General features: G+C 37.5%; 1 protein-coding gene and 1 long non-coding RNA gene across 5 annotated transcripts in view; one reads left to right on the top strand and one right to left on the bottom strand.

Annotated features, from left to right (window-relative positions):
• MACROD2 (mono-ADP ribosylhydrolase 2) overlaps positions 1 to 19,214 on the top strand; it is a 1,140,895-nt gene that overhangs the window by 1,026,952 nt on the left and 94,729 nt on the right. For all 4 annotated transcript variants that reach the window (XM_034432401.2, XM_034432402.2, XM_087882285.1 and 1 more), the window contains one exon: positions 18,492 to 18,554. In XM_034432401.2, coding sequence (XP_034288292.1) covers positions 18,492 to 18,554 — 63 coding nt within the window. The remainder of the gene's footprint in view (positions 1 to 18,491; positions 18,555 to 19,214) is intronic.
• LOC117674417 (uncharacterized) lies at positions 14,256 to 18,430 on the bottom strand. Its single transcript, XR_004593850.3, has 3 exons — positions 18,357 to 18,430; positions 17,025 to 17,076; positions 14,256 to 14,338 (listed from the first exon to the last, which is right to left on the bottom strand). It is a non-coding gene; the product is annotated as an uncharacterized LOC117674417 (long non-coding RNA).

Genomic DNA, 19,214 nt, shown 5'->3' with positions numbered 1-19,214 from the left:
AAAATGTGAGCCCCTACTATTTAAGACTGGGGATTTACTTGTTGAAATTTCAGTAGTTATTATATATCTACATTTGACAATCTGCACAATTACTCATTTAAATCATTATGATTACACACACCTCTCCTATTTAGTAGAGTACAGGACCATTTCCTTAAGTTTAGGTGATATGTATTAAGTATTGCAATACTAGGGATTTTGAATTAAAGCAATGTCATACATTACATGAAATGAAGGCATTTTATCTTTCACAGACAGCTTTATAGAATTTGTGATTGGCAATCTCCCTCAGCCTGTTATCTTAATGATGCAAGGACTACAATCACTGATCAATGCTTACTGGGTAAAATGATAAAATCTGTAGTCTATGATCTTAGAGCAGGGGTGTTAAACCATGCTCTATGATTTAACACCATGGGCCGGATGTGTCACGCACTTGCCACGCCCACCCCCATTTTAGCAAAAGGGGGGAAAGTCATGATATGTCACGTGACAACAACATGACAATGCAAGTTTGACATCCCTGTCTTAGAATATTCTAAATTAGGCCTTCAGAGTTCAATATATGTGGAGCTGTACATCTGTTTATAATGAACATGACACTACACAAGTGTTCTGCTTGGTACATGCTATCTAAAACCACAGCTGCAGTACTTTAGCCCATTAGATAGATACCCTGTTTTTGTGAATCGTGTTGTTAGAAAATAGAAGCAATTGAAGGGTTACTTTCATCAACACTGAAAACAGAAACCAGCCAATCATCTTTAACATGATTAGCCATGAGTTGATTTCTTTGCCTTTTAGCCTTTATATTCAACATGAAATTTGTGAAATATTATTGAGGAAGTAAGAGATGTAAATATATTGACAGGAGGTTATTTTCACTGCTCTCATAGAGAGCCAGTTTCATTCTATCCTTTCATGGAACTTTGCTTAACATCTGGTAGAAAGTTTGACAAAGCAATGGAGAATTAATTTGTAATTATTTCTACTGTTTGTATGGAGATTAATGTTTCTGGGGGTTTCTCCTCTGTTACAAATATCTGAAGGATAAGATATCTTGGTGAACATTTGCCTTTTAAAACTATTTCTATCTAGTTGCCAAGCTGTCCATCCATCCATGCATCTGTTGTGACCTAGGCTTCCTGAGTCATTAAAACACACGGGTAGTCCCAAAAACCTCTTTTATTGCAACAGCTGTGAATTACGTTCATTCACAGCTGAGTCCCAATTAGTTGCAAAAAGTCCTTCGGGATAATCATCAACCTTTATCTCCCTTGACATGCTGCCAAAGACCTACTTGGCAAAACCACACGGAGTCCAGACTCAAACAGAGATGCCGACTGGGAACAGAATTAACGATGTTGCTTTCCTGCAAAGGGCCCACGTGCCTTTGCTCCTCTCTTAAGCCTTATAGGAGGGGCCAATCATCTCCAGGCCTTACTCCCGAGTCGTCCCTTTAGTTTTAACTGTTCTTGCCTTCTGCCAGCTCTATGCATGCGTGCATTAGAACAGGCTCCTCCTGTTCCTCTGCCTCTCTGATGTCCGACTCTGGAGGCTCCGGAGTCCGCACATAACTCTCAGATAGCCTTGGCCCCATCTCTGCCTCCGACGCAGAGCCCTCGTCCGAGCCTTTCCCAGACTCCAGGACTGGCCCATGTTCTTCCCCAGCCTCCTCACTGTCCAACTCTGCTACCAGCTCCACAGGCTGCTGGTGGACCACAACAGCATCCATCCATTCATCTATATGGCCACCCTTTGTACCAAAGTGATTTTAGGTGGCTAAAAAGAATTAAATTACATATAAAACTACTGTTCCCAGTACCCTTATTGTAACCCAAAATATACAAAAGTTGCAGTGATCAGGAACAGATGTTAAAAGAATATTCCCAGAGGGGATTAAAAGTAAATTTACACTTTAAATCTCAGCCTCATTTACTAGTGTACTTAAAGTGCACCTATGCAAAATATCTTCACCAAAATTGTGGGGGGAAAACATTCCAAAAGCTAGATTTTTCTCTTTATTTTCCCTTTTCTTTTTTCATTTTTTAAAGCATTCAATCAAATCCTTTCTCTTCGATAAAGTAAATTTTATAGATATCTTGAAAAGGACAGTTTAAATGAAGATGAAATACCACAGAAGGAGCCTCTTGGGAAGTGCCAAGAAACAAATGTGGCCACAAAGCATTCCCTTTTTAATGCAAAAATATACTTACAGGAATTCATTTTCTAGAGTCTGTTTAGACTTTAATATTTTATTTTCCCTTTTGACAGTATCCATTTATCTTAAAACACTATAACCATGTTCCAAATTTGCCTTTCTTCAGTTGAAACTGCATTGAATTGAATCACATAGAATCGCTAAAAAAGATCACATTCATGATTGCAGAAGAATTCAGGGAACCACAGAATCATAGAGTTGAACCTAATGGCTTGTGTCCAAACCTGTGCTCAGTTCAGGGATGCCAGCCTTATGGCTATCTAGCCTTAAATACATACAATGGTGAGCCAATCAGCATTATAGATAATTGGTTGCATTATCTAATGAAAGTGCTTGTACTGTTGGAGGGTCTTTCACTTTGAAACATTCACTTTGGAATCCTCCTTACTTCCTAACATTATTCTGTGTTCCGAAGTCTGGAATGCTAGAATATAAATCTTGATCTTCTGTGGAGCATCATGTTCTCATATTCTCAATTTTTCTAAGGTCAACTTTCGCCATCAATCTCTCTTGTAAGACCTTATCTCTTGTTTAGCCCCATTACCTTTCTCTCAACCTGTTTTATTTGATCCAAATCCTTTTTATGGGATTTTGTGCAGAACTGGGCAAGCAGGCATAATATTTGAAGTGGGGTCTGACCAATGCAGACTTATAGTGAAATTGTCATCCTGTGACTTGGAAACTCACATTCTGTTGTTGTAGCCAAAAAAAAAAAAAAAAGTCCATTTGCCTTTTACCAGCCAGATCACACTGCTGATTCATATTTAAGTAATGAAGCGTTTACAACTTCAAGGTCCCTTTCACACCTATTATCTCCATCCAATTATTATCTGTCCTGTATCCCTAGGTTTAATTAATTTTTCCTAAATGAAGAACTTCACATTTGTCTGTATTAAATTTTATTCTGATTTTTTCCAGTCCACTTCTCTAACATTAGAAGATCATTTTAAATGTTCTGTCTTTTAGAGAATTAAATATCCTATCCAGTTTGTGTCATCTGCAGATAAGCATTTCTCCATCTCCACTTCAGTATCATTAATGTAAATATTGAAATATATTAATCCTGAGATAAAACCTTCAGTAAGGAATCATCGATGAGGACTTTCCATGGATGGCTTCTTGCCAACAATTTATCTATCTTATAGATGTACCATCTAAGTTATACTTTAGCCTTCTAATTAGAGAGTCGTGAGATACTTCAAGTCCTTTGATAAAATCATGCTATATGAGTTGTGCATTATTCACATAATTTACTAAGGAACTTACCTGATCTAACACTGAAAAAAAAATTAGTTGGCAAGATATGTTCTTGACAAATCTGTGCTGATTCTAGTAATCACTGCATTATGCTTACAAATTATTTGCTTTATGACTTGCTCTAAAGTCATATTTCCCAGTTAATAGTGTCAGACTGGCTGATATATCCTGTTTCCCGGAGCCTTCTTTCTCTTTTTTGAAAATAAGGATATTTGCTTCCTCCAGTCATCTGGTACTTCATCCAGGATGTTCCAAAGATTATGAATACAGTTTTTGTCAGCCCATCAGCATGCCATTCCCTACCCTAGCATGCTATATGTCTGGCTCTGAAGAAGTCAATTCATTCAAGGTGAGTAAGCTCTTTCAGCCTACTCTTCAAAACTGACAGATGGAATGCTTATCCTCTTCTTAGAAAAGATTGAGCTGAAATAGGAGCCTATTCCCTGTTATCTGTTGCTTTTTTTTTTTTGCAGTTTTCAGTGAGTTGCTTATAATTTGTATTGTTTCTTTTCTTTTGAAAACAACTGCAAAAAGAAAAATTAATATCCTTCATCTATGACACCTCATTCTAAACTTAATTTTCCTTAGATAGAGTGCCTCTAATTAAGTCCTGTTCCTGAGTAATCTTGGCCTCATCCCCCCTCTAATGTAGATCCTTCTTCATTTGTATATTATATATTTAAACTTCATTCAGCCACATTGGGTTCTTCAACTGATTTTTGCACATTTTTTCCCCAAGTGGTATTGTTTTTAATATCAGCAGGAACGTCTGCCTCTCTTAGAGTTCTTTCCCCATTAGTTTCTCCTGCCTCAGGGAAGTAATCCTTACCCGCTGTTTATTAAAACCTGCATTTTTGAAGTCTAAGGTAAGGGTCTCATTAGACACAGTTAATATTAAGCGTGAGCAGTTGTTCTGCTTCTTACTTTTTTATCTACAAGGTCTTCTCAATTGGCTAGCAATAAATTAAAGACAGCTAATTCATTCTGCCTTCATCTGAAGAATGTTGCGAACAAGATAGGCCAGGGATTTTATTCAAGAAGGATGCTTACCTCTCCTCTGAGGTAAGGAAATTAATATTCCCCTTCACCACCACTATTTCATGACTTTTTGAGAGACCTGCAGCATGCTTTTAGAAAGCATAGCTTCTACATTTTAACCACGTGTAATTTGTTATATACATCAGATAAACAAAAGCAAAGGTTTAAAAACAAAATATTTTGACTCCCACCTTCAGCTGATCTAAAATAAGATTTGGTACTCATGGATGCCAATATGCTTGTGGTTACAACTGGAGGTATCCACTGGACTTTCTGTTCCAGTTGACATTTTACAATTACAAAAAAAAATAAAAATCAAATAATGTAATTAGCAGATGGGAAAGCAAAGTGCAAGTGTTCAGCAGAACTTCATTGCAGAGAGTCCCTCTGTTCTCACCACATGCACTCATTGGTATTTTTAGAACATTGTGAAATAGAGTGCAATGGTCTCCCCCTCCCCCACAACTTCTTTGTTTGGAATTATTATTATTATTATTTTTGGAAAATTATAAAGGTAAACCGGGGTAGTAAGGAATAGCATTTGGGAAGACAAAATAGAACTCTGGTAAATGGTTCAATCTCCTGGCATCTAAAGTCAGAGCACTTTTAACCGCTCTCAGAATTCTAAATTGGGCCCACCATCTCCCCATTCTCCTCTGAATGGAGGATTCTTGCACTGGTTAATATGTCAGAGAAGAAACTCATGGCAGACTCAGACAGCATGGCACCTGTTGGTTTGCTGCTGCTCAGAGAAAAGATCTGTTAGGCATCGTCTCAGCTATAAGTATAATTAGCAGGGCGGTGTTTTTTCAATCTGCTCTGTGTTTAGGCATTATGTACAATTAAGCTGATGCTATACTATTAACATTTATTTATTGGAGTATTTAATATCCATTTCATGACATCCAAGGCCAGAAGACCCAGGAATCAATATAAACCACAAAGACAATCAATGGAAAAGAATATATCATCTGGATTAAAGTTAGCACAGAAGATTTAGTGCTGTCTCTACAGCAAAGAGAGGGAGGCAGGAGTAAGAAGGGAGTGTTTTGTTTGAATACACGTTCCTAATATGAATGAGCTTTAAACAGGATGTCTATATAAATGCATTTGCATGGATAGATCTGTACATCTGTGAGCCATGCAATGCATGCAATATGAAGAATTTTAGCTTTAGCTTTCCTCCTCCCCCCTCTTTTGTAGAAATAAAATAAGGAGCAAAGTTACAGTTTTCTAAAGTTACTAATAGAATGTTGTCAGAAGGCATTCATATAAAGTGACAACCAAGGTATCTCCAGGATACATATCTTATCAAGGAATTCATCACACATTTCTATCCATTACCTGAATAACCAATAACCCCACAAGCTCCATAATTGTGCTATACAGAGATTTGCCAGTGATAGACATGCTTACGGAATTTTAACACAGCCACTGCTTTAAATTGTTCTGTCTACACTTGAGTTATCATGCTGTCTGTTTTGATGATGATGATAATGATGATGTAAATAGTTTTTTTTTTCTTTCTTTTCATCAGTCTTAATTTTAATTTCATCTTTTACTGACCTTAGCCTCTCTTTGCCATTCCGTATACAGACCAAAGAAACTGTGTGCAAACAGCAGGGTTTTACTAATCTGTGGCACATAAAAAGAGCTGTCTTCCATTTACGAGCAGCACTGTGTTAATCTCAAAAATAGCTTCCACAACCTTAGTGTGAACAATGGTATAATCAGTGCAGCAGGTGGGGATGCTGAAGATAGGCATTTAAGTATATTTTCATTTTCTCTCCCTCCCTCCTTTTCTCTCTCAACAAATATTACTGGAAACAAACCCAGCCCCCCCAAAAAATAAAAAACCCAAATTTTGATAATTCTATTCCCTTCATTGTATATCATGTATATGTATATCTCCATAATAATAATAAATTCCATAATAATGAATAAACTCTAAACCCTGTTGGACAGTATCTGTCACAGGTGGAATATTTCTATTTTTAGCTTTTAGGAAGAAAAAAGATGTTTTTTAAAGAGAAGGGACTGTATCCAGAGTAGTTCTTATATGAATAAAGAGGCTGTTTTGGGTTTTGGGTTTTCTGGAAGAAATTGCAATCCAGCATAATTTGTGCCTGGAGTGGGAGAGATGGAATTTTTGCTGATTCACCCAGTGGTGAAATCCAATTTTTTTTACTACCGGTTCTGTAGGCATAGCTTGGTGGGCATGGTGGGCGTGGCTTGGTGGGGGTGGCAGGGGAAAGATACAGTGGTGGGTTGCCCTCGGTTCTACAGAACCGGTAATAAAACCGGTGGGAGGCTCCGCCCACTGACCCCGACATCATAACGCTTCTGCGCATGCGCAGAAGAACGTGCGCACGCACGAGCAAAGCAAGCACACTCCCGCGGCCCTGTTGCGAACCGGTAGTAAAGGCAAGTAGAACCCACCCCTGGAAGGATACTGCAAAATCTCCATTCCCATCCCACTCCTGGGGAAGGATATTGCAAAAGCTCCATTCCCACCCCACTCTGGAGGCAGCCAGAGGTGTATTTGCCGGTTCTCTGAACTACTCAAAATTTCTGCTACCAGTTCTCTGAATTGCTCAAAATTTCCGCTACCGGTTCTCTAGAACCTGTCAGAACCTGCTGGATTTCACCCCTGGATTCACCCCTATCCCTCCAGGTTCCCACACAATCTGCCTTGGGGCCTATGGCACCTTCAGAATTTTGAGAGCACGGTACCCTCACAAAATGGCTGCCATATAGTGACTATGCACAAGAAGACAGATAAATCACATAAGGATGAATTAACTTTCCAGGATACTATCTATTGTGCCAGTCTGAGTTTTCCAGAATGGCAGTCTATTGCTTTAGTACTCCAATTTGGGTTTTGTCCAATTTATTGTTGTTGTTATTTAGAGAATTTAATAATGAAATTAAAAACTGAAACAGAAAAATCAAGTGGAGCAAAGCTTGATGAGCACTACGTTGGTTCTGCAAGCCACATGTTGCCTACCCCACTTCTGGAGAGATCCATAACATTGTGGAGCAGGTTTTTAGAGGACTATAGAGGGAGGGAGGAATTTATTAAAGAAAACCAACTACAGTCAGAAGATCTAAAGACCTTAAGCACATTTTCCAGACATACAGCCATGCTGAATAAAGTGGGAAGGAAACAAATGTACATGTATGCTGTGTGTGTGTGCGTGCCCCTTCCAATCAATATTGACTCCTGTTGATTGATTGCCTGAACTTCTCCCTGCTTCTGTTTATTTCCAAAATTAAAAATCCAAGCCGTTTGGTAGCAGAAAAAGAAATCTTCATGACCTCACAATTTGTGGCTAGTTAAATATTTCTGCCTAAAGGTCTAGATTGTTCAGAAGAAAACCTGATCATTCATAACTCTGGTTTCAAATGAAACCAGGAGATGCGTATTGATTCTGCATCAGGAAATGACCTGACTGAACTGAATATATTTTTGGAGAATAATTTATTTGTAATTTATAGATAAGCAGATTTCCACAAAGGCCTCATAAGACTCTATTGCTTCCTTATGAGAAGAAATCTGGCATAAGGATATTAGCTTCTGCTGCTTGGCAAAAAGCTATCTTTTATTAAGTTTGGTGTATATACATACTGTGTCCTAAAATGCCTATTTATCTGTGCAATGATGTGGCATCTGCATCAGCCCTCTCCCATCATTCCCTGGTTCCAGCTAGGCTTCTTGTTCCATCTGATATATGGACCTAATATATATCAGATGCTGATATATTCTTAATGCTAAGAATGCCTCTGGGTTTCATACAGGCCTCAGAATCATGGTAGTTGGCTGTGGCACATTGTTTTCTTTGAGAGCATCCTGCAGAAGTGGTTGTTAAGATTCATGTGGAATTCTGGTGAATTATTTGTACCTGGTCAGAGTCATTTTTGAATGACTCATACATGGAGTAATTTTACAAGAGTACCTACAGTATATTCTCAAAATATGCCCACCAGATCAAAAAGGGTTCAAGGCTGATAAAAAATACCTAATACCTAGTTGATGAGTGCGTGTTTGGTAATTTGGAACTGCTTCTTTGAAATCTTTTGGGGTAAACCTTAGGAAGATTACCTAGATTACCACCCTCCTTACATTTTATGAGGAAAGGCGTCATTATCATTAGTGTTGTGGGCTAGTGCAAGTAGCAGGTGAACAAATAAATTAGGGTTATGTATGCTTTGTCAGTGATTCAGAAGTACTTCAGAAGTACTTCATGCAAAAGCTACAGTAATATCAAGCTGTTTACCTAATGATTCATTTTAATGTCTTTGGAATTTCATAAGACAAAAGTAGAATGTCTGAGAATGAAAGAAAATTTAAAAATTGCAAGTTGTTTCTATTAGTGATTAATCATAATTGTATATACTTGTTTGCAGAAAATGCATCATATATTTATATATTCTAAACTTTTTGACAAAGGTACTATTTATTGTCTGTAACATGATTGCCAAATATACTTTTGGAGCACTCTTCCTTTGTAGGAAGAGTGGTAACAATTAATGAAAGAGCCATTATCTACAATACTATAGGATGTTCTAACCACTTTGGCAAGTGCTTGCTATCTGGCTAATGGACACATACTGTTGTGTGGTAGGAGCTATTTCATTATGCGTGGGTCTATTATACAAGTAATTGTATGATCCTCAAACCTGCTCTTCCTTTTTTTAAGTCTAAGATTATTCCATTTAATTTGAAGATTTGATTGGATACAAACATTCCACTATGGAATAATTTATTTCAGTGGTGGGTTTCAAAAAAATTTACTATTGGTCCTGTGGGTGTGGCTTGATGGGCGTGGCATGGCTTGGTGGGCATGGCAGGAGAAGGATACTGTAAAATCTCCATCCCCTCCCCACTCCAGGGGAAGGTTACTGCAAAATCCCCATTTCCTCCCGATCAGCTGGGACTCAGGAGGCAGAGAATAGATGGGGCCGGGGCCAGTCAGAGATGGTATTTACTGGTTCTCCGAACAACTCAAAATTTCCGCTACTGGTTCTCCAGAACTGGTCAGAAGCTGTTGAAACCCACCTTTGATTTATCTGTACTGCTTAATGGAACGTCTGAAGTTTTAAAGCCATAGTTGGCTACTCTTGCATGAATCAAAATGCTATCAAGTGTCCAACAATGTGGGTTCTAATCTGTGATTAGGGTAACATTAGACATGAACCCACATATTGAGAAATTCATTGACATCAAGCCCATAGAGTCTTATTAGTTAGTCATACTGTATATTCCAAATTAAACATGGACTAGATAGAGGCATGGTGGGTCAATAGCCTATGACACTGGAGGTGGTCTCTGCTCCAGTGGTTTGAATTGAATTTGATTGCATGGTGGGGTGAACTCCTGTCACTTGCCTCAGCTTCTGCCCACCTAGTAATTTGATAGTATGTCCCATGCGAGTAGATAAATATGTACCACTTAGGTGGGAAGACAAGCCAGCTCTTCGTGCAGCAGTTAGAATCCTGCCAGCACTGAACCTTTCTGGTTGCAACGCCCATTTTCAAGGCGGCTTCTGTGGCGGGAGAGGGCCTTTGATAATGCTGCTGGAAAGGCTGCTCACCTTTCTTTCTGGTGTGAAGTTAGCTTGGCCTCCTATGGTGCACCTTGAGAACTGCACAAGCATGTACGTAACAGAGTTGGTAAACAAGCAGCCAAACTACTACTTTGCCTTAGCATTACAGTCTCCTGGCCAATGTAACAGTGCCATTCGCTAAATAAACAAATGAATTAGCTCTTTGTTAAGTATAGGGAACCTAGCTCTTTCTGTATATTTTGGGTTACCACTCTCATCATGAATTACTGTTGGCCATGCCGTCTGGAAGTTGTAATCTAAATCCTTGGTCACCTTTCCCTCACCTCATCCATGGTTCAGGTCACTTTTAGTGGCACGAAACCATATAGGAGGGACTACCTATGTGTTTATTTGCAATGCCAGCATTGATCTTTTGTGGAATAGATTACATGTGTGCGAAAGTGAAGACTGCTTCTGTTCCTTTTTCTTAATAAAGCATCCTCTCCACTGATTGTGTGTGCACTTTTATAAAGAAACACACGTACGCAGGAGCTTATACGAATCTACTATACTAAGTGTTCTCCCTTCTTTTTATAGACTGCTTGCACAGAAGGGCATAACTTCCACAGCTGATCGAGTCAGGAAACATTCCAGCATTTCTTAAAGCTAGGCAAAAAATTGGGGGCGGGCGGGGACGGACCAAAAAGCCAGATAACACACAGCTAACATTTTTGGCTTTTTGTGGTTATAATTAAATTGGAAAGTGATGTGGCAAAGCATTCTCTGGAGAGCTTTGCCAGTGAAAATGGTAAATGCTGAAACTCTGTTATAGCTATGCAATTACCAAAAGACCCAGTAAATAGGAAGAAAAGCAGGAGTCATTTCCAACATAAAGACTGCAACAGCCACTATGTGGGACAGACAAGTAGAAGACCAGCAGAATGCATCTATGAACGCCAAATAGCAGTCAGAAGTCATGATGAAAACTCCTTAATTTCACAATGGACAGACTTAACCATAGTTTCAATTGGAAAATTGTGAGTATTCTAGATGAAGCCAAATCCAAAAATGCTAAGAAGTTTCTGGAATCTTGGCATTTGGATAAATCAGCTATCATCAGGTACATAGAAATAAACCACACTTACACGCCATTCAAAAGAGACAGTAAAAAAGTTAAAAAGGAAAAAAAAATCCATAACACCTCTTTGCCAACAATCAACACCCAAGCAATCAACACACAGATGAGCAGGAATTAACACCAGCATTAACATGAGACAAACAATCAAACAATAAACAATGCTCTAATCAAGGAACTACAACTTAGACAAACAGTCAAGTAGTAAACTATACCTTAGGAAACAACACCCCAACTAACTCTGATGGGTCAAACTACTGTATATATAGAGAGAGCAAAGCACATTCCTTTCTAGCGCTGAAAATACTAAAAGAAATATTATATATCTGAGTAATGAAATGTCTGCAAAAAAAAAAAAAAACCACAATCAAGCTTCTGCTTTTTGCTAATTGTTGCATCCACTGTTTCATCTTGGGGCTGCTACTTTAGCAAACATTAGCAATGCAACTCCAGAAAAGTGGTGAGAAAATACTATATACAGGTTTTCACAAGTTTCTGCAATTTCTATTTTTCTTTCCCCTTTTTAAAAAATCTTGTCTTCTTTGTGAGCAGGATTACTGGATTTATTATTTTTTTGTTATTTCTGTTTTTGTTTTACCAGTTATAAATCTGAATATCCCTTAACTTAAAAAAAAAAAAAACTAAGAAGAGAATAGACTCTTAATAATTGTCAGTGACCAGTTTGGCAAGGAAAACAAAGCCCTTGCAGCACATTGCATTTCAGCAACAGATGGACTAATTTTGTCTGTGCTGTGCCATTATAATGTGCAAACTCTTGCCTTTAAATGGATTCTTTCTCCTCACAACAGCGGACAGAAGTTCTTGTTTCACATTAGATAGAAGTTGGATCCATTTATATTTCCTAGTCAAAAAAAGATATATGATGTTCTATCATCTTTGGAAGGAATAAACATGATCATTACATATCACTTATTGTTAATGAAAGATAGTGTGTGGCAGTTACCATCTAACAATTTTTTGGTAATTTTTAGCTTATGTTAGAGAAAAGTTATACATTGTCCATCTGAGGGAAAGAAAATATATTTTTATCACTAATATGGCATCAGGATAAAATGCAAGTCGGTAATTTTGGATTTAACGTTGATGATCAGAAAATGAATGAGAGAAAAGGGTGAAGTTAGGGAACAGATAAATAGTCTTGCCTCTTTGCACGAGACATACACTATTAAACCCCCTTCCATTTGCTTTGCTTCCAGTGTTAGTAGAAAGAAGTAATTAGGAAAAAGTTCTTCATCAATAAAAGATGTTCAGTGGGTGACTGTCATCTGAAAACGTTTAAAAAAAAATATTTGCTGAGGACTGAAAAGAAATTCCTTTGGAGCTGTGTATTATTTGCATAATATAACTATTCTCATTTCCTTTCTCTCTTTCTCTATTTTTATCTCCTCTGGCTCCCCTATGCCTGTCTATGCATTGACAACTAATTGCCTTTAGCCGTATGTTTTTAGTATCATTTCATGACTTAGTATAGTTTATACAACAAAACATGCTGGTTATTCCATCACTGGAATGACTTACAGTCACATAAAATTAATTTGCTCATTCTAAACGTAATTAGAATAGCTTTTCAGCTGCCTTTAACATTATTCTTGGTAAGTCATGTTCTAGTCCTTGTTGTGATGAGATCAAGTTGTTAGACAGGGCTTTAGTAATCTTCATTTTCCTCCATATATCTAGAGGTCTACTCTGGATGTCTGAACGCTGAAGAAATAAACATCTACTTTGCCTCTGTTTTTTTTTTATTTTGATCCTAATTTTACGAATCACATAAAATCACATAGTTCATCATATCCCAGAGAATCCTTGAAAAATAGATGGAATGGGGACAGCCTGAGAACATGGTGAATCCTTGGCTTGCTCAAAGTGAGCAGATGGAAGATGAAGAAGAGCAGAAGGATGAAAGGGAGGGAAGGATAGAACTACTATGGCCTTCTTCTTCTTCTTCTTCTTCTTCTTCTTCTTCTTCTTCTTCTTCTTCTTCTTCTTCTTCTTCTTCTTCTTCTTCTTCTTCTTCTTCTTCGTCATACAATTTAATCCCTTTTCAATTTTTTTTTCTTTTTCCTATCTCAAAGATTTCTTCAAGTCTGTAACCAACTTCTTCTGTAAGTCTAGTAAAAAGTCCTTATCCAGGTAAATCTCTTGGCTTGTCACTTGTGTATCCATTTTAGTTGTTTTCTCCTTCTTAAAGAGACAGGCCTTTAACTTTTTCCTTTTGCACCTGGAATCTTTAGTTCCCTTTTCTGCCTGGAATCTTTAGTCCCCTCTAGTTTTAATTTGTGAAATCATAAAATCACAGATTTCTGTTTTAACTTAGACTAAACAAAGTGATTTCCATAAAAGTGCTAATTATTTATATAATTATTTTCAACATCTTATATCAAAAGTCCTAACATTCCATTTTTTTCAAGTTTGGCCTCTTAATTTGTTTATAACGTTCTTGAATCAGATTCTTATTTACCTTTTTGCTCCCTTCTTCCACATTAGTGGCAGCATAAACATGAATGGTTCTCATACTAAAGGGTTGTCCACAAAGTCTAATTGGTATCATTCAGTCATTGATTACATTGTAGACAAGTACTGTTCTTCCTATATCTTCTCTCTCTCTATATATATATATATGTAACAGCAACACTATTTTTCATGTCTTGAGTAATGAAGATCTTCTGACTGAAAGTGTCTGATCCAAATCCATACAATTCAATGATGCTGTCAATTTGTAGAAGTTTCATTTCATTTTCCACTGTGTTGAACTTTCCTGTATTCATGCTCTTACATTCCATGTTCCTACTGTAATTCTATCTTTGCAGCTTCAGAATTTCTTTCCTTGTAGTAGGGTAACATTAGCAACTAGATGCCTTGAAGATCTAGCCATGCCATAAAGACTATTAGTATTCTGAAAGACCCCAAGCTCAAATCAAATCTTTGTTAGGGTTAGACTAGACACCATCCTCAGGTCCTCCATGGTGACTGTCATCTGACTGTTCTGGATACTTCCAGTAAAACAGAAAGTGATGGTGAGGTTGAGTGCAATTCAATAGCCATCCTTCTGGAAAAGATACTCTGTCATTGCGAATGATACAAAATACTTCTGTGCACATTTTGCTCCTTAGCTAGCAAATTCTGTGGAAAATAAATAAAAAAGCACTGTATAAATAGTAAATCATGTCTGCTCCTTTTATTGGTACTGTTCATGAAGAGGCAGTGGCAGTATTTTAAAGGAGGGAATAGTGTAAAGAAAACATTTTTTTTCCTGGCATTTCCTTCCTTCCTTCCTTCCTTCCTTCCTTCCTTCCTTCCTTCCTTCCTTCCTTCCTTCCTTCCTTCCTTCCTTCCTTCCCTCCCTCCCTCCCTCCCTCCTTCCCTCCCTCCCTTGGTGTAGTAGCCATTCTTCCCTCCTGTATATTCTTGCAAAGAATGATGACCTGATCATTGAGTCATCACCTGACTATGGAATGATCAGATCGTCATTCTTTGCAAGAAGATACAGATTTAAGGTAAGCCCTCATACTGCTAAATTTAAACCTGCATTTGTGTGGTAAAAGAAAAGCTTCTTCTAGAAGGTCCTCCCCTTCTCACATCTGCCAATATTAGTTTGCAAAGATACTCCCTCCCCTATTTCTTATGCCGAATGTAAAGAACCTTGGGATTGGAGGCTAAAGGATTCAGCCCCCTTTTTGAACAATGTGCATTCCTTGTGTTACACTTTAGGACAAATGTAAATCCTGTGATTTAGCAACCGTAAAAATAAAAAATAGCTTAGTATCACACACTCCATCACAACATTGGTTGGCAATGAAACTGAGCAGGCTTACACTGAGAATCCTACATTCAAAGCATGTGAATGGATTTCCATTAATGGAACAGATTTGCTATTCATGTTGTTCATCATTTCCAGTCAATTCTGAGGGACATGGAGGGAGGAAAACATTAAAATAGCAGTGTCCTTTCTATTAAAAGATGGCCTCTGTTAGACAGAATGCAAATGTGTGGCATTTTCACAGCAAATCATAGTCATTGGTGGAATTTAACCTTTTAATGGATAGGGCTGCCAATTTCCCCATCTCTGTGGTAATGATTGAATACTATTAGAGAGAAACAGTCTAAAGAAAATAAAATGGAGATGCATAAAATAGAAGAAGAGGTAATGGTAATGCAGGTGCTGTAAAACTATGAGCCAGTCTGCATACATAAAATTATCAAGTAAGCAAATAAATAATCCAGGAAACAAGTACAACAGTAAAACAATGGATAAGTTGATGAAAATCTCCCAACTCAGCCTTCTGCTTTAAATCACTATTGCTGAAAAATACAGTTACACAACAAAAGATGCAACCAACATTTGACTGGTAAGACTAATGCTCCAAAATAGAATAACATTTGCATTAGAACATGGTTTTATTCAATGGTGGGATTCAAGTAATTTAACAACCGGTTCTCTGCCCTAATGATTTCTTCCAACAACCAATTTGCCAAACTGCTCAGAAAGTTAACAACCGGTTCTCCCGAAGTGGTGCGAACTGGCTGAATCCCACCACTGGTTTTATTTGAGTTTTGCTTGTTTCCTGTATAACACTACAGATGTAAAAGAATTTACCAAAGAGAATCTTAAAGAGATTGAAAGGTCTCTGAAGTCCTAAAAAATTAGTACAGTTTGCTATTTGTTTAGGGCAATGAAAATCAGTAATGCAATGGTTGAAGCCAGCTAAAATTCCTGGGATCCCACCATGGCTGCCTGGAATGTGGTGCAACGACACTGATTTATACCAGTTGAGAATCTTGTCCCGAAGCTGATCTCTGAAGAATGAAGATCAAAACTGCAGGGCCTCTGGGTTTAAAAGAAAATAAATGCCTCTACACCAGCTCCACCTGCTGGCTGTTTTAATCAACAGCATCCCAAGAAAGACAGAAGAAAAGTCAATTTTCTTGAACAATTTACAACACCGTATTCAAAGATAGCTAGTGTTTATTTAGTCTAGATGTCCTTCCTTTTTTCCTTCTTCCTTTGCCTCAAAATTTGCCAGATTTCTCTTGCACTTTTCTGATGTTAAGACTCTTAGAAGATAAAAGAAAGGGGTGCATACATTGCAATTATATAGAAGCTGTATAGAAGCAGAGAGAGGTATAACAATCCTGCAGGACTAGAAGGGAAAGAAAGACTGATAATGATTAAACATTTTATAGGACTTGCAAATCAATTTGTTCCATTTATTTCCTAGAGACATTTATACCATTTCTCTTTTCTTCTTAGAAAAGGGATTTTTTTTATGAACACGCAACAGTTTGGCAATATGATTTAAGCAATTACTCTGCCATCTTACTATGTGACTGTCTTTCTAGCACAAGGCTCTGAACAGGTGACAACAGGTCATCTGGCTCATTCATATTAGAGATTAGAAAGTTGCTGTTCTGAATGAAACATCATTGAGCCAAAGCACTACTTTTATGTTTAGGATCTGAAACACCGAAACATGAATGTCAGTAGAAGGAAAGGAGGATTATGCAGTGAGAGAAATTTAGCCACAGGGCTACATGCCTTTCCACTTCACACAGCCCTAAAGTAATTTGTTATACGTTTTCTGTAATAAGTCAAGCATTTGGAGGAATTCAGTTCAGGGTAGATGTAGTAATTATTATTATTCTTTATTTATTTATTTATTTAAAGAGTTGTAGGGCCACCCAACTCACAAAAATGCAACTCTGGGTAATGTACAAGAATGAAATAAATAAAAGAAACCACAATATCTCAACGGAAAATCAAATATATAAAACAGGGCATACCAACATGTACTCCCAGGAAAAAGCTCACCTAATATCTTAACGCCAGTGCCTGAGGGACCCTCCAACAGTTTAAAGCATTCCTGAAGATTAACAGAAAAAATAATAGGAATCATCAAGCCAGTTAAATATCCCTTCCTTCCCTCCCTCCCTCCCTCCCTCCCTCCCTCCCTCCCTCCCTCCCTTCCTTCCCTTTTTAATTAGACGCTGTTAAAGATCTCGGCAGCCTTGAAACTGAATGAAATAAAATTATTCCTGTCATTATTATTACTATTACAAACATAAAGTTAGCAGTCAGTATAAATCAAAACAGAAAGTACATGACTAAAAAGAAAAATTAGTACAATGTTTCGGGAAGGAGAAAAGCAGAGGGAATAGATAGATGTGTATAATTGGACAACCCAAGAAAATTGGACAACCCAAACACTGAACAGCAGAAGTGACAAATAAAAATCAAACTCTACCAGATAATTTCTTATAGGGTAAATAAAATCTTTTATAGGGCAAATAAAAGTCATTTGGTAAAAGGCTAGCATATATCCATTTGAAAAGACACCTTCCTCCATGCTATGAAGCTAGGTAAATATACTGTATTGAGGATTTTATCCACAATTTCTTGGTAACCCTCATTTAGTTCGTCTTGCTTCAGAATATTGTCACATTAATAAATTTTCTAGAAAGAAATTATTTAAGCTTGGGAATCCATGATATAGGGATTTGTACTAACAGTAGTGTTTCAAGTTGTTTTCACACATTTTCTGCTTCCATCTTTTATGGAAGCATCTCTTTAACTTGGAAAAACTGTGGAACTTCCAAAGCAGCCTAAAGTGGGTAATAAAATTGAGGGAAACTGCAATACCCCCAGTCATACATAGACATTCCTGTTGAACTTAAGCCAAATAAAAAATAAAAATCTTATAACTGGGGAATAAAATCTGGGCAATAAAATTCCAGACAACTAAATTGCAATAAAGTCTAGCTGCCTCTCTAGTATTATGCTTCAATCTCGTAGTCCTCCAGATTTTTGTAGCCAATATACACAGTATTGGCCCTAAAAATACACATGCAAAATTATGTTGTGTACTATAGAATCCTAACTGCTACAAAACCATTTTGACTCTCTACGCAACTTTTCCAGGATTGAAAGCAACTGTCTAAAATGTTATGGACTCCTCAATCCCCTATTCCACTGGGAAGAAGAATGTTAAATATTCAATATTGGTGTGTGTATGTTGAATCTGGTTTAGTCATATATCAGAATCAATATGATTTAAGTTAGTTGTGGTCCAATTAATAGATCAGTTCTAAAAATGTCTATATTTGGATCCAATCCTGTGATTGTCGCAGTTTACTTTTGGCTTACCTATGCTTTCCTTGTTGGGTTCGTTATATGTAGTGCCATCAACCTGCTACGTTGGCTGCAGTTCCTACTGACTTTGTCTGTTTAACAATCAGAAATGTGGTTTATAACCCTCTATGGCTGTCGTTTTTCTGGCAGGTGAGAATGGAACAGAAGTGAAGCCAAGCAGTGATGAACCGGAGCATCAGAGCCAAGAAACAGGTTTGTATTATGCCGAGATCTATTGAAGTGTTCTATCAGCCAGGCTTTCTGAACCTTGGTGAGCAATAATCTGAGTCGATGCTATTGACTGACAACGTTTGTATGTTTCCACAGGATTAAATCAGGGCTTGTACAGCTTTCCCATTGGAGCCCAGAGCGCTATTCATTATGAGTGAATGCATTCCTTCCAGCCCCGGAATGTAGCATTTCCTGTTAGTAATTGACAGCACATTCTGTTAAGGTGGAGGAGATCCTAGAAACCTCTTCAGTGGAAAGTGTTTACAGCAGTAAGGTATAAAGTTCAGACATCAAAGGAAGGCAAGAATGTGTAGAAAATAAGCTTGAAGAGATGAAGGACCTCTTTGGCTGGGAATAAACCTGCACTGTGAGGCATTTATTCTGTTGATTTAGCTTCTGAATAACTGCTTTTCTACACAGTGGTTACAAATTGGATTACTGGCTTTTCAGGAAGAAAGAGCCAAGGTATGCAAATACAACCTTTGAAAATAAACGTTGAAACTCATAAAAAAAAACCCACCTGAACACAATATATATCTGCAATTGAAACTGCATTTTTAAAACTGAACAGAAATAGAAAAAAAAAATTACGCTACAGTCAGAAGGAATTCTTCTGCTTTCCATACATCATATGTATCTATA

The sequence above is a fragment of the Pantherophis guttatus genome, chromosome 1, assembly GCF_059756535.1.
Source record: "Pantherophis guttatus breed Tessera chromosome 1, ASM5975653v1, whole genome shotgun sequence".
NCBI lineage: Eukaryota > Metazoa > Chordata > Lepidosauria > Squamata > Colubridae > Pantherophis > Pantherophis guttatus.
This window is presented reverse-complemented; position numbering and strand designations above follow the sequence as displayed.